At 37.6% G+C, this 16,849-nt stretch overlaps 1 protein-coding gene across 16 annotated transcripts in view; it reads right to left on the bottom strand.

The window, feature by feature from the left end:
• ATE1 (arginyltransferase 1) overlaps positions 1-16,849 on the bottom strand; it is a 225,460-nt gene that overhangs the window by 169,659 nt on the left and 38,952 nt on the right. For 15 of the 16 annotated variants that reach the window (XR_012326870.1, XR_002177332.3, XM_019940147.3 and 12 more), the window contains one exon: positions 5,796-5,828. The exons of the other annotated variant lie outside the window; for it this stretch is intronic. Coding sequence is in view for 13 of the 15 variants with exons in the window: in XM_019940147.3 (XP_019795706.1) it covers positions 5,796-5,828 (33 nt within the window). In the remaining 2 variants the exon portion in view is untranslated. The remainder of the gene's footprint in view (positions 1-5,795; positions 5,829-16,849) is intronic. 16 annotated transcript variants of the gene reach the window in all.

Here is a 16,849-nt window from a genome sequence, read left to right as displayed (position 1 = left end):
AATTTAAAAAATGTTAAATTCAGTTCCTAAAGAGCTCAGTGACTATGTATGACCATTGACTACATACATGTTTTCCACTGCACAGATATAAAACATTTCCATAGAGCAGATTTTTGGTTTAGATCATTAATATTTAATATAATAATTAATATGGTTGTGTTTAAGTGGACCATTTTGCTATTTGTTTTCTATTTGTCTCCCTTGTCCTTTGTTCACCTGTCCTTTTTCCCACCTTTGGTGAGACTGAAAACATGTTATCATTGCTACTATCATCGCTATTGGATTATTAACTCTCTGTTCTTTTTTTGTTAAGGCTGCTCTAGGGCAGTAGTTTTTAACAGGGAGCCATTTTACCCCCTAGGGATATTTGGCAAAATCTGGAGACATTTTGTTTCAACTCGGGGAAGGGTGCTACTGGCATCTCGTGGGTAGAGGCCAGAGATGTTGCTAAGCATCACACAATGCACAAGATGGTGCCACGAAAAAGATTTATCCAACCCAAAATGTCAACAGTGCCAAGGTTGACACATCTCAAATTTATCACTGTCTTCCTTCAAATAATATCATCATCACTTCATGTAATATAAGACATTTTAAGCATGTTGTTGCCATTCACTAGTAGCTGTGATACTGAACTCAACTAAACTACCTCTCTAGGTTCAATTTTCTTCATAAGGAAACTGGAAATAACTACCATATAGACATTCTACAAAAATTAAAATAATGTAAGCAAAGAGTTTAGGATAGTGCCCAATACACTACAGCTGCTAACTTCTCGAAAAATTATTATGCTAACTGCTAACAAAGAAGATTTTAATTGATCTGAAATGAAGGAATAGGACATCCTTAAAGAGAATCCTAAGTGACCCACATTCCCACATGGTTTAACTTTTCTTACAAATGCCTCTTCTGTAGTTCTCTACCTCCAAAATGATGCTGAGACTGCATGCTACTGGATTGGCTGGCAAAGTATGGCTTAGAAGAGAATTTGAAGAATCTTTTAGCCTCTGATACATAATCCCTTTTATTTACCTACATTTAATTGAAGACATCTGTAGGTGGTGCCACACGAAATGTAATTCAGGCTTAGAAATGTCAATAAAAATGTCTGTGAGGGAGAGATCCCATGTAAACCTAGCAGGGGAATGCACACCAGCAGCTACAGAGCCACGCGAAATCAGGAATAGAATGGAAATGTGCTGCCGGACTTGACGAGGTGACAAAAGCTCTTTTCCCATAAAGCTTAATGAGCTCTGTTAGTCTTCAGCTTACAGAAATGTAAAAGGGTCAGCCCCACAGAGGGAAGAACTGACTCTCCACACATGGCTCCATTCAAATGACAGCAGATCAAATTACTGATGTAATTACTATAACCTGACAATTCTGTTAGATTCATGTGGCAGTTAACTGTTTAGGACTTATAACAAAGGGACATGGTTCATTCATAGTAGTTTAGTTTTTGTAGGCAGAATGAAATTTAAAGTCTCCTCCATTTTCAGCTGCAAACCTCATGTATTTTACTGTCTCCACCTGAACTATTTTTCTTTTATTCAAAATTAGGTAAGCTATCAATATTTGGGTATTACCCATATTTGCAATTTTCCTTCTCCACCTGAAGCATAAGCTTAGTGGCAAAATTAAACATTTAGAGAGTCTCAGCATGCTCCTGCCCTGGCTTTGTTTGGCTCTCAAGTTCTGCAAGGCAGCACAGCAACAGAACCCTGAGCTCAGTGCTGCTGGAAATTCAGGGGCAGCAGCCACTAACTGTGCCGTCAGGTGGCCCCTGTGAAATTCCAAGCTAGAAAAGTATCAACAGAATGTCCTCAAAGTATTTCCCAAACACTTCAAGAAAAGAAAAGCACACTGGTCATCTTTAATTTTGATTCTTTTGCCTCCTCCATGTCCATAAGCCCAGTAAGAAAAAAGATCAATTTAGCCAAGGTAAAAATATAACTCCAGATCATTAAATGGAAAAAGCAGATTAGACAGAAAATAACAGAAACTATCACTAAACTTTGATGATGATACTTTCCCTTCTACTTTTCGCCAAAGATTTAAGCTTCTACACAACGATTCCCAATATTTAACATGAATAATAAGATGTAATTTTTAAAATATTTGTTTGGTACAACTCTAGGTATATGGTTGGTACCATTCCAAGCCCTATTTATACCTGAGAGGATCCAAAAGTGAAAAAGACAAAGATCCTGATTTTAAGTAGCTACAATCTAGCTGGGAAGAGAGACTTAACCATATTGAGACATAAATATTAGACCTTGTGTGCTCTTAGCCAGTCCTGCCAGATTATGGGGGAAAGCTTGCTACTCTCAGCCTTAGCTGTGCCTAGTTTACTTATTTATTTATTCACTCATTCAACAAATGTTTACTCAGTGCCTCCTATATAGTACTTAACAATACATGGAAACACAAGGAAACAAGAAAAACATGGTCCTTTCTCATTGAGCTTACATTTGAGAAAAGTCTGTTAGTGAGGGCTATTTAAACGCATCCTTGCCATTGTTTAGTAACATCCAAACTGCTGCTTTGCCCCAGTGAAGCAGATATCAAGCTCCAGCTTCCTTATTTACTCCCTGTGCAGGTAAACTAATCCAGCCTTACTGCCTTCTGCTCAAAACCCCTATTCCTGGTTATTCCTCTGAGCTCTTGCTTAAATGAGAGTCCAACCTTAATTAAGCATTATCAACATTAACTCTTCATCTAAGCTCCTGCCAATCCCTTTTTTTCCCCAAGACTAGACCCTGTTTCCACATCAATTAGAGATTTCCCTGATGTACATCTCAGTCAAACACTGACTATAAGAGCCATCATCAAAAACCTACCAAGGAGGGCTTCCCTGGTGGCGCAGTGGTTGAGAGTCCGCCTGCCAATGCGGGGGACACGGGTTCGTGCCCCGGTCCGGGAGGATCCCGCATGCCGCGGAGCGGCTGGGCCCGTGAGCCACAGCCGCTGGGCCTGTGCGTCGGAGTCTGTGCTCCACAACGGGAGAGGCCACAACAGTGAGAGGCCCGTGTACCGCCAAAAAAAAAAAAAAAAAAAAAAAAAAAAACCCTACCAAGGTACCTCATTCTCCCCATGTGACTCCTTCGTGGAAGAACAAGAGGTAAAATAATTTAGCATTTTGTAGTTAACGCTAACATTTGGTGTATCTCCTTCCTAACTAATTTCTGTATACTTAAATTGTCGTTGTTTTACTTAAATTGTTTTTAAACTGAGATCTGCATGTATAATTTTGCATCCTGCTTCTGTCTCTTAGTACAAGCAGAAGTATTTTATACTGCTATTTTTCATCAATATATACGCATGAACATACATGCATGATCACTATTTTAATGGCTACTGGGTGTTCTATCACATGGCCGGCTGCACCATGATTTATATGACCTTTTCCTACAGTTGAACATTTAAATTATTTATAAATTTTTGCCATTATAAATAATGCTGTAACAAACATATTTAAGCAAGTTTTGTCCCAATCTTTATTTCTCTGGCAGTGATTCCTAGATAAGAATTACTCAACCACAAGGTATGCATTTCTATAAGATCTTTAATGTATATGACCAAACTGATTTCTATAAAGGATGAAGTTTAAAAACATCCCATCTCATCACATCATCCCAAGCATTCACTTAAAAATAAAAAAGATATCTTGATAGTTAAAAAACTATATATAACTGCTATTTTAAATTGCATTCCTTTGATTACTTATAAGATTAAACTTTAAAAAACATATTACCATTTGTATGTCAGCTGATCAACTATCTGATAAAATCCAACCAAATATTATGCAAAAGAAAACACTACATTTAAAAACGGTTTCTAAGAGATTATATTAAGTATAATAATCTTTTTATTACACTTTCCCAAATTGCCTCTTAACTCCGTATGTCTTCATGAACCAAATCATGGATTTTTTTTACAAAATCAGATCTAATTTTTCCATCCTTTCCTTTGTGATACTTCCCATTCTATACTTAGAAAGTGCTTTATCGATTAAAGAGTTGACTATATAGTTTACACTGTCTTTAAGTTTCTTATAGTACAGTTTTAATTTTTATTGTTTTTACACCAAACTATTTAAAATTCTGTGTGACAGGCATTGTACTCAGTGTTTACCACACATTATCTCATTTCGTTTTAATAACCCTGTAAGTTAAGTATTATTATTAACTCCACTTTTTAGATTAATTGAAAGATGAAATTACTTACTCATGGGTCACCCAAGGATCTCTCATTTCAAAACCCAGGATCTTTCCAGGCTTTGTTTCCCCTTTGGACCTGGACATTTAGAAAATGTAACCAAGCCTGGATGGTACTACCCACTGTGGTCTGCTCAATTTCCCCTGGAAATCATTCAAACTGGCCACCACGAGGTCTCAAGGAGGCCACCAGGAGGCTGGGCCATATCACATAACAATAGTAGCTTCAATAAGCACAGAATGCAACATTATGGAAGCAGAAAAGGGAACAACTGCCTCTATGTGGAGTGGTCAGAGAGGGCATCACAGAGGACACAGCATCTACGCTCACCCTGAAGCGGGATATGATTTGAAGAGGTTGGGAGTGGGGAAGAGAAGTGAGTTTACTTCACAGAGTGAAGTAAACAAATAGAGGCAAAAGGAAGGACAAATGAAAGGCAGGGACAGAGTCTTATCATAGCCTGAGAGAAGAATACAAAATATTAGTAACATGTGAAGAGCGCTTTAAAAACCGCTCCCCTGCCCACTGCTCCATTCAAGAGGTAGAAATTATTTGCATTTTACATATGAGAAAGCTGAGGCTCAGGGAAGCTGCGACTGCCCAGTGCCACATGGCTAGTAAGTGAGGACCTGACCTTAACCCCAGGTTTGGTACCAAGTCCAATGTCCCTCCACACACCCAGCTGCTTCCCCTTTCCGACTCCTTTCCCAAAGCCTCGTCCATCTTCTCCAAGTAATCAACTCCTTATCAACCACAGCTCACACTGATAACTGGTTCTCTGATTATCTAGGAGTTTTCTTTTTTTTTTTTTTTTTTTTTAATATTTATTATTTATTTAGGCTGTGCCAGGTCTCAGTTGCAGCACACAGGCTCTTTAGTTGCTGCATGTGGGTTTCTTAGTTACGGCATGCATGTGGGATCTAGTTCCCCGACCAGGGATCAAACTCAGGCCCTCAGCATTGGGAGCATGGAATCTTACCCACTGGACCACCAGGGAAGTCCCTAGGAGTTTTCTTTATCTCACAATTTATCGCTGGACTTTCAGTTCTAAATTGCAGAACCATTATGAGAATCAGATGAGAAAGCGAATCTGGCACCTAGAATCATGGCTGTGTCACGATGAAGCTCAGTACAAGGGAAGGCCTCTGCTCTTCCCTAATCAATTCATGGATTTTAGAAGGTTCTCTCAAACTAACTGAAACCTGCTTGATGACAGCCTCTGCCCAGACTTCTCCAGGTCTCCTTTAACACCAGGGCAGTTTACAGAGGATAAGGCCAATGTGAGAGCGGCAAGGGAGTAAGGAGATACAACAAGGCTCTTTAAAATGGACTGACTTCATTCTACCTATTAAAATGGCGGCAATGACCTGCTGTGAAGGTCACTGCCTGCACAGAGCTCTGTAACTTACCGGGATAGCTCTGTAACTTATAGGAATTCTTATAAAGGAAAGTCTTCATTCATCTCATTGCTGGTATTGAAGAATACATCATGACGAAATGATCAGTCTTAAATTATCAAATGCCTCACAAAAGATACCAGTGGCAATTCTCATTTCAAGGTCATTGAGTAATCTTACCTCCAAAGGTGAGCTGCAAAGGAATCTTGTGAACTGCAGAGTCACATTTGAATAAAATCAGTTTCATCCAATAAATGAGCAGCAAAAGAGAACACACAAAAAAAGGAAAAATTATTACAAAATTTTTCAAAAAGAGCACATAAAGCAAACCTGAATGTCTATATATAGTTAACGTTTCATACATTGTATCATTCATTCACAGACTACAGAAAAGTTCAATCTAGGCCATAGTAAGTACCCAACTATGTGAACGAGTTTAAATAAACATTTTTCAAAATCTGTATAAAAACAAAGCACAACAAATTCGTCCTAAAATATTTTGCTTTTTCAAGTTTTATCTCACAACCCCTATATAATAAAACATTCTCCAAGGGAGGAATCAGCAATCTTCCTAATCATAAATGCCACAGGCAAAGTTAGGTAAATGCCAAGAGAAGAAAAAGATATAACTCAAAGGGGACACCAAGAAAAGAGAGAAATTAAAAAGTCAAGACCAAGAGAGGAGGTTGGGTGAGTGAGAGTGAAGGAAAGGGGAAGTTATTTCTCTGGTACCCAGGCTGTGATGTTTACACTGTTCTGCCCCTTCCTCTTTTTTTCAGCCCCATATGCATATTTTTTCTCTCTGCTCTTTCTCTGACACAAATAGAGCCTTATAAATTTCATCTGAAAATAAGTGTTACATGCTGACTGTCTCTCAGCATTTAAATAAAGAAACTAATTTTGGAGCTGGGGAGGAGCCATGAAAAATGACAAAGCAAATCGCAGATTAGCTCTGAAATGAGGACTGTCACATTGCTTCATACATATTCATGATGGTAATTCATAATGTTTTCTTAGATGTTATTTACAAAATCAACACTTCAAATCCTTTGAGATGTATTGTAATAATAAAAAAATGCCAAGTAATGTAAACTCTGGATCTTACTGAATACAAATTAACTATAATAAAATGCAATGGCAGGTCTGTTTCCAAGCACTCTTGAACTTCCTCTCCACAACAAAGCTCGCTAGTACTCACTGGGAATACAAATAATTTGATTCGCTTTTAGAGGTACACATTGAAATATTTCTCAATGAAATTACATGATGTCTGGGATTTCCTTCAAAATCACTGGGGGGTTGGGAGGAAAGTAATGGTGGGGAATGCACAGATAAAACAAGAAGAGTCATTATATTAAACTAGTGAGGACAGGAGATGAATATATGAGGACTCATTATACAATTCTCCCTACTTTGTGAATGTTTAAAGTTTTCATAATAAAGTTTAAAAAATATATCAGACACTTCCTCCCCCCAAAACTAAAGCAAATATTTTCCTAAAAGACTACTAGTGCATACCAAAGCCACATAATTAACTAGTAAGTATCATCTAGGCCTTAGATGACAGGGTATACTAAAATAAAGGCACTGTAAGATTTTTTTCTTAATTTAAATGATATTAATATGCAATTCAATTATATTAACTGTTAGAGGAGAAATTTCTGAAAGTGCAAGATACACTAAATTTTAAAATTTCATAATGCTGATATGAAGCACATAATTCTATTGAAATTTAAAGTGCAACCTTTGTGGTCTTGGATTCTTTTTACATTAGCCTAACATAAACAATCTCTGCCCTTCCTCCCAAGAATAAAAAGTAATACTTGAAAGACTACCCAGTTTTAATAGTGGAGAAAAATGAGGCATGGTGCATTTTTATTTTAAAATGAGAAATTTGCCAATGTAGGGTTTCCGTGCTTTTCTCCAGTATGTGCATGTTAACTATATTATACATACTCCATTAGAATTTAGAAGTACTTCTGGTTCAGTCGTACTTAATGCATCAATTATGATGGAAGTGTGAAATAAGATTCATATTTTATGGCAAGATAAGAAAATTTTAAACATAAAAAATTTTTCTGTCCTTTGGCCTCCTCTCTCCCCTCTAATGTACACTGTGTATCTGCGTTATGCATCCACCAAACCTCCTCAACAATAAAGCGCAACATTCTCCCAGCACCAATAAGACAACTCCTTAAAAGATCACATTCCATCTTGATCTTGTAAGGGGTCACACAACCCATCTCTTTGTACTTGCAGATCTGGATTGTGTAAGTCAATAATACATCATTTAATGTACAGGCCCCTGTGTCAAAAAACTTCTGTAATTGTGCTTTGACTTCTAACGGGCAGAACAGTTCTTGGAGCTTTCTGAGAGGCTGTTCCCAGGTTATAATCCTCAGTTTAGCCTGAATAAAATTTTCCATTTCTTTCTTAGTTTGACTGGACTGATTAATATTTCATCTAACAGAAGTCACTTTAAATAATGACAGAGTAGCATACACTCTCCAAGAAAACTATTGTCTCTCCTTGAAGCTCCAATAATTTACATACATCTTTGTCATGTACATATGTAACATTCCTGTCACAGTTTTTTTCAAAACAGACCTAAAAATTCTCTTCCTGTTTGAAGCTGCCAAAACATGAACTATATAAATACAGTTCTCAGTCAGCAAAGCAGTAAAACAGAACAACAAATCACAAGGCACACATTCACTATCCTATTCGCAGGACACGAAAAAGGCTGAAAAAGGCTTTGTCTACTTCAGTGGACCAGAAAAACCCATTGCTGCTTTCCCTTCCGTTAATTACTTAGTAAATTTTTTCATAGTGAAATGACGCATATTATATTCAGTCGAAAAGAAGGTAATACTTTGAAAAACAATAATCATAAAACAGCAAATATAACTGCAAAACACATTTTGTATATACACTGAAATTGATAACAGAAATAGACACCTTTTAACAAATACCACCGTGATGTTAGATCAGTACCAAAAATGGCTCAATTCTACTATGAATCTAAAACTTCTCTAAAAAAAAGTAAAGCCTGCTATAATGTAGGGGAGCAGAATTTGCCACCCCAAGATGTGTCTCTTTCGAATATTATCTTAAACTGGTTATTTTCTAAGAAACGGGAGAATTCAGGAAAACTCTGAAAACCAAGTAGGAGTTGCCCCTTTGCAAGAAAACATTTACATTAGTAATGGAAATATTTTGTAAGGGTGTCTCCCTTGCTGTATCTGGAGGAGGAGGAAAATGTAACCAACCTGCCAAATACATAGAAATAAGAACAGCAAATCAGGTGACAGAGGAAAATGTTTCAAACGAAGGAACAAGATAAAACCCCAGAAGAAGAATTAAGTGAAGTAGAGATAAGCAATCTATCTGATAAAGAGTTCAAGGTGATGCTCATAAAGATGCTCAAAGAACTCGGGAGAAGAATGGATGAACAGAGTGAGGAGTCGGATGTTTTTAACAAAGAGAAAATATAAAAAAGAACCAAACAGAGGTGAAGTGTACAATAACTGAAATAAATAATACACTATGGGACTTCCCTGGTGGTCCAGTGGATAAGACTCCAGGCTGCCAATGCAAGGGGCCCGGGGTTCAATCCCTGGTCAGGGAACTAGATCCCGCGTGCCCCAACTAAGAGTCCGCATGCCACAACTAAAAGAGCTCACTTGCCACAACTAAAGATCCCGCATGCTGCAAGGAAGATCCCACGCGTCGCAACTAAGACCCAGCGCAGCCAAATAAATAAATATTTTAAAAAATAATAACAGTAATACACTATAAGGAATCAAGAGTAGATTAGATGATACAGAGGAAGAGATGGGCAAGTTGGACGATAAACAGTGGAAATCACCAAAGCTAAACAGGAAAAAGAAGAAAAAAAAAGAAATGAGGACAGTTTAAGAGACCTCTGTAACAGCATCACTTGTCCTAACATTCTCATTTGTAGGGGTCCCAGAAGGAGGGGAGAGAGAGAGAGAGAGAGAGAGAGAGAGAGAGAGGCGCAGAGGACATATGTCAGTACATAATAGCTGAAAACTTCCCTAACCTGGAAAAGGAATCAGATATCCAAGTCCAGGAAGCACAGACAGCCCAAACAGGATCAACCCAAAGAAGACCATACAAAGACACACCATACTTAAAATGGCAAAAATTAAAGATAAAGCTACAACAAAGGAGGCAAGAAGGCAAGAATATACAATGGGGAAAAGATAGTCTCCTCAATAAACTGTGTTGGGAAAACTGGACAGCTGCATGTAAAAAAATCCAACTGGACTACTCTCTCACATCATGCACAAAAATAAATTTTAAATGGATTAAAGACTTAAATTTATTTTTTAAGATATTTTATGAAATATAGTTGATTTACAATGTTGTGTTAATTTCTGCTGTATAGCAGTGATTCACTTATACATATATATATATTCTTTTCATATTCTTTTCCATTATGGTTTATCATAGGATACTGAATACAGTTCCCTGTGCCATACAGTAGGACCCTGCTGTTTATCCATCCTCTATATACTAGTTTGCAACTGCTAATCCCACACTGCCAGTCCTTCCCCCTCCCACCGCGCCCCCTGCCCTGGCAACCACAAGTCTCTTCTCTATGTAAAGACTTAAATTTAAATGTAAGATCTGAAACCACAAAACTTCTAGAAGAAAACACAGGCAGTACACTCTTTGACATCAGTCTTAGTAATATATTTTTGGTATGTCTCCTCAGGCAAGGGAAATAAAAGCAAAAATAAACAAATAGGACTACATCAAACTAAAAAGCTTTTTGCACAGAGAAGGAAACTATCAACAAAGCGAAAAGGCCACCTACTGAATGGGAGAAGATATTTGCAAACAATACATCTGATACAGGGTTGCCACCCAAAATATACAATTCAACATCAAAAAAAGAAATACCCTGATTAAGAAATGGGCAGAGGACCTGAAATGACATTTTTCCAAAGAAGACATATAGATGGACAACAGGCACATGAAAAGATGCTCAACATCACTAATCATCAGGGAAATGCAAATCAAAACCACCATGAGATATCACCTCACACCTGAAATGACTATTATAAAAAATACAACAAACAACAAGTGCTGGCAAGGATGTGGCAAAAAGGGAACCCACGTGCACTGTTGGTGGGAATGTAAACTGGTGCAGTGACGATGGAAAATAGTATGGAGATTCCTCAAACAATTAAAAATAGAAATACCATCCAATCTAGCAATTCCACTCCTGGGTATTTATCATAAGAAAACACTAATTCAAAAAGATATATGCACCCATATGTTCACTGCAGCATTATTTACAATAGCCAAGATATGGAAGCAACCTAAGTGCCCATTAACAGATGAACAGATAGGGCAATGTGGTACACACACATACACATACATACACACACACAATGGAATTTTTTTTTTTTTTTTTTTGGCCGCACCATGCAGCATGTGGAATCTTAGCTCCCTGACCAAGGATTGAACCTGCGCCCCCTACGGTAGAAACACGAAATCTTAACCACTGTACCGCCAGGGAAGTCCCCACACAATGGAATATTACTTAGCCATAAAAAATGAAATCTTTCAATCCCTTTCCATCTTTCAAACTAAGATCCCACAAGCTGTGCAGCCTTAATTAAAATAAAATGAAATCTTGCCATTTGCAACAAATGGATGGACCTAGAGGGTATTATGATAAGTGAAAGAAGTCAGAGAAAGACAAATACAGTATGATTTCACTTATATGTGGAACCTAAAAAACAAATGAACAAACATAAACAGAAAAAGTTATAGATACAGAGAACAAACAGTTGGTTGCCAGAGGGGAGGAACATGGAGGGAGGAGAGGTGAGGGAGGTACAAACTTTCAGTTGCAAAATAAATGAGTCACAGGCATGAAATGTACAGTGTGTGGAATACAGTCAGTAACAGTGTAACACCTTTGTACGGTGACAGACCATATCTAGAATTATCATGGTGGTCATTTTGAAATGCATAAAAATATCAAATCACGTGTTGTGTTAACAGGAACTAACACAGCATTGTACGTCAATTATACTTCAAAAACAAACAAGCAAACTCATAGGAAAAGAGATCAGATTTGTGGTTGCCAGAGGCAGAGGTGGGGGGAAGGGAAACTGGATGAAGGCAGTTAAAAAGTACAAACTTCTGGGCTCCCCTGGTGGCGCAGTGGTTGAGAGTCCACCTGCCCATGCAGGGGACACGGGTTCGTGCCCCGGTCCGGGAGGATCCCACATGCCGCGGAGCGTCTGGGCCCGTGAAACATGGCCACTGAGCCTGCGCGTCCGGAGCCTGTGCTCCGCAACAGGAGAGGCCACGACAGTGAGAGGCCCGCGTACAGCAAAAAAAAAAACAAAAAACGTACAAACTTCCAGTTATAAGATAAGTAAGGACTAGAGTTGTAATGCACAACATGATAAACATAATTAACACTGCTATATGCTATATATGACAGTTTTCAATAGAGTAAATCCTAAGAGTTCTCACTGCAAGGAAAAAATTTTTTTCTATTTGTTTAATTTTGTATCTTTATGAGATGATGGATGGTCATTAAGCTCATTAAGATCATCATTTCATGATGCTGTCAGTCAAATCATTATGCTGTACACCTTAAACTTATACAGTGCTGTATGTCAATTATTTTTCAATAAAACTGGAAGAAAATAAAAAGAGGGGCTTCCCTGGTGGTGCAGTGGTTAAGAATCCACCTGCCAATGCAGGGGATACGGGTTCGAGCCCTGGGCCGGGAAGATCCCACATGCCGCGAAGCAACTAAGTTGTGTGCCACAACTACTGAGCCTGCGTTCTAGAGCCCGCAAGCCACAACTGCTGAAGCCCGTGTACCTAGCACCCGTGCTCCGCAACAAGAGAAGCCACCGCAACGAGAAGCCCGCATGCAGCACAACAAAGAGTAGCCTCCGCTCGCCGCAACTAGAGAAAGCCCGCGTGCAGCAGCAAAGACCCAGCGCAGCCATAAATAAATAAATAAATAAATTTATTTTAAAAAATTAATAAAAAATAAAAAGAGAAAAGGGATACACACAGATCAATGCTATTGCTATATAGTCACTTACTGACCTTGCTTCTCTTGCAGCATTCTTACTCACCCCTCCTAGTACCATTATTCTATTCATCATCAGTAGCCTGTCTCATAATACCTTCTCATTCCTTTCAGAGAAGTAACTAATGCTTACCAAAATTTTCTAAACAGTTTTCTAAGAACACAAAATTGTAGTTAAACCTCCTGTCAGTTATAATCAGTAAATTCTTTTTCCAAGACTTGTTATTAACCATGCCAGTTACTGGGGGCAGGGTGGGGTGGGGGAATAAACAGGAGAGAAGAATACACACTACCAATTTTGTCAAAATATCCCAGTAAAACTATAATCAACCACTTATCTTTGTAATGTAAAATATTCAACACATAAGTAATTTAAGCTAATATCTTCCTGAAATGGCTTTTCTATTTAATAAGGAACCATGTTAAATTCCTATATAAAGAAGAAGGAACACCCAACAGCATTTTTTCAAAATAAGCCACAATTTTTTCCCCTAAACCAAAGAACGTCAGTGAGGTACACCTATGTGTTAGAGCGGAATTCTAAGTCTCATAACTGCTCTTATAGATTATCCAGAATTTCCCTGCATTAACAAATACTTCTGCTGGTCCTGTTCCCTCAGCCTTTCACCCTAGTACACGGACTTTCTTACAAACTGTTAGACGACAAGTCTGACTACATTAGTCTATAATCTAATAATTAATCAAATAATTAACTAATTTAACATTAGTCTATAACCTAAATTTATTTAAAATTTTATAATGATCAACCTAAATCATACCTCAATGTAAAATATTAAGGAGTATAGTTGCTTTACAATATTGTGTTAGTTTATACTGTACAGCAAAGTGAATGTATACGCATATCCCCTCTTTTATGGATTTCCTTCTCATATAGGTCAGCACAGAGCACTGTCTAGAGTTCCCTGTGCTATACAGTAGGTTCTCACTAGTTATCTACTTTATACATAGTATCAGTAGTATATATATGTCAATCCCAATCTCCCAATTTTCTATCTAGATTTTGGAAGCTTTAATTATGAGTCTAAATTACATTAAGTTAAACTCCCTCTCCACCCCATTTAAAAAGTCATCAACAGAATGAAAATTAAATCTGTACTTAATAGCAAGTCAAAACTAAGGTTTGAGAACTAAGACCCTGTTTATCCTAATTTTAGTAAAAAGAGCTGATTCAGGTAATTCTGTAAATTCATTTTTACATCTATTCCCTATTCCATTTGTTAGCAATGCAGCTGAAAGAAATGACCGCTTGTACTACCTTTTTTGGTTAGACCCAGAACCTTGGACAGGACATTAAGCTTCAGTAAATCTTAAAAGATGACAATGAAAACCTAATTTACATTCTAACATATTTAAAGCTATGTCTTCTGAGCCATTAAATCTCCTTTTTTGCTGATGGAAAGAACAGTGATCTAAGAATTAGTCTGCAATCTCACCAGCTCTAGCTACTTGAGTACTTACATTATTTAGGTCTTAGTTTTCTATCTACAAAATGATTTCAGCCTAATCACTTTCACCAGTTGTATCCTGTGGCATGTCAAGTTCCCAAAACACTCTCTAAAAAATGATTCCATAGCCCAATAAGTTTGGGAAATGCTGCGTACTATTGCTGTCTCACTTCCCCTTCATCTTAGAGAAGTACAAGGTATACTGACAAATTACAGGCCCTGAGAATTCCCAGTCAAACAAAAAACCCTAGAAGATGAATAAGTTCTGGGGATCTAAAGCACAGCATTGTGATTACAGAGAACAATACTGTACTATATACTTGAAAGTTGTTAAGAGAGTAAGTCTTGAATGTTCTCACCACAAAAGAGAAATGGTAATTATGTGACATGATGGAAGTGTTGGCTAACTCTATGGTGGTAACAATATTGCAACATACCTATATCAAATGAATATGTTGTACACCTTAAAGGTACACAACATTACATAACTATATCCCAATATAGTTAGAAAAACAAAAAAAAACCCTTCAATTTCATTTAATCTAGTGCTTTCCAAAATTTCATAACCAAAGAGATCTGTCGGTTGGTTGGTTGGGTTTTAATTTCATGTAACATTTATTAACATTCCACAGAACCAATATTCCACAAAACTCATTCTAAGAAACACTGGCCCCTGCCAACTCTGAATCATTTTCCCCAATCTATACTTAATAGAAATGCTCACTGAAAATACTCAGTATGGCTGTTTACAGTGTCAGAAAAATCTAATATAAACTATCAATGAATCAATGGCTCTTCTCCCCCCTTTAAAAGTCATGGTCCCTACCCAATAATATCCCTCAAGGGGATCCTTGCAATATTTAGCACTTTGGATTGGTGAAGGGACTAATGCTCAAGCCCACACCATGGAAGGAACTGTAACAAATGCCTCTTTAAAGATTAACATCGGCCCAGAATCACAAAAGTCCGTAACGCTAACACACAGAGCGAGCTATAAATGTTTTGCTCATAGTGTTGAATCCAGTTTGCTAACGCACATCCTAATTAGTGAGCTACTTCAGTGCATATCCTTTTACTCCTTGCAATGCTCTCCCCAATTTCTAACAGCAATAGGGATTTGGGCTATAATTAAGTCACTCACTAACACCTACCTCATGTGTTCACTATAATAACTGTATATTTTATAAACAGTGGCTCTGTATCTATTAACACAAGTAGTATACATTTGAACTTATTATTTACTACCTCCAACTTTGGTGTTCCTGTTTCTAAAATTAAAAGGTTAAATTTGAAACATGAATCTATAAATCTAGAAAACAATGCCCTAATTCTATAGCTTGAAGAGCTATACTCAAAGAAACCGGAATCTAAAAGAATTTTGTTGCTTTTCAACATTACCAGCAGTGAACAAAATCACCATGAACAGAGTTCACATCAAAATGCAAAGAAAAGGAGTTCTTGGCAAAGTCACCAAAAGGAATACCCACTAAAGAAAGACTCAAGTGCTGGTGACATCATGTGCTGAGAACAGAACTGTTTGCTTCTCTAATGGGAGAATCATTCTATCACGGGACCCTATGACCTAAAGACTTGCCTGTTTACAACATCAAATAAGTTAAGGACCAGCCCAAAATATTAAAATATCTCTTAAGAAGTGTGGAAATAATTTCTGAAGTGTGTTTAAAAGAAAAAGTACCTTAAGATTTCTTTAAAGTCAACATTGGGACCAAACTTTTATGTAATAAGAGAAATCCTTAAATCTGTTGCTTTCTTAATCTATAAACTGTGTTCAAAAATGCAACAAAATGGAAGGACTTGCCTGGTGGCGCAGTGGATAAGAATCTGCCTGCCAATGCAGGGGACACGGTTCAATCCCTGGTACGAAAAGATCCCACATGCCACGGAGCAACTAAGCCCGTGTGCCACAACTACTGAGCCTGTGCTCTAGAGTCCGCAATCCACAACTACTGAAGCCCACGCGCCTAGAGCCGGTGCTCCGCAACAAGAGAAACCACCACAAGGAGAAGCCCGCGCACTGCAGTGAAGAGTAGCCCCTGCTCACCACGACTAGAGAAAGCCCACACGCAGCCACGAAAACCCAACGCAGCCAAAAACAAATAAACTTAAAAAAAGAATGCAACAAAATGGAAACACTTTAAAATTGCATTTTTCTAAAAATAATATTTTCTTAGGTATTGAGTATAGGTATTTCCAGATTGGGAAAGGTATTTGGAATATACTTATACAGGCAGCCCTCCAAGTTCCGTATCCACAGACTCAACCAACCGTGGCTGGAAAATATATATTTTTTAATTCCAGAAAGTTCCCAAAAGAGTACATACATATGTGAAAATTCAATAAGCTGTACATCCAAGATTTGCACACCTTAATTTTAAAAAAGGAAATAAAAAGAAAAAAAATATTGTATTTCTCCTGGGGATTTTTCCTAAAAATCACTGAAACAACAGAATTTTATAGTTAAGAGGAATCCTGGTAGTTATCTAATCCAACAGCTTTAGTTTACATCTAGATAAACTGAGGTCCAGAAATGTTACATTAGTTTACAGTCAGTTAGCAACAAAACTAGGATTAGAACCTAGAAGCTTTTTCCAATCCACGTTTCCCTTCATTATATCATTGACTAAACACAACCATTAATCAGAATTCACCAA

The sequence above is a fragment of the Tursiops truncatus genome, chromosome 16 (genome assembly GCF_011762595.2).
Source record: "Tursiops truncatus isolate mTurTru1 chromosome 16, mTurTru1.mat.Y, whole genome shotgun sequence".
In the NCBI taxonomy this organism is placed as follows: domain Eukaryota; kingdom Metazoa; phylum Chordata; class Mammalia; order Artiodactyla; family Delphinidae; genus Tursiops; species Tursiops truncatus.
Note: the sequence above shows the minus strand (reverse complement) of the source record. Positions and strands in the feature narration are given on the sequence as shown.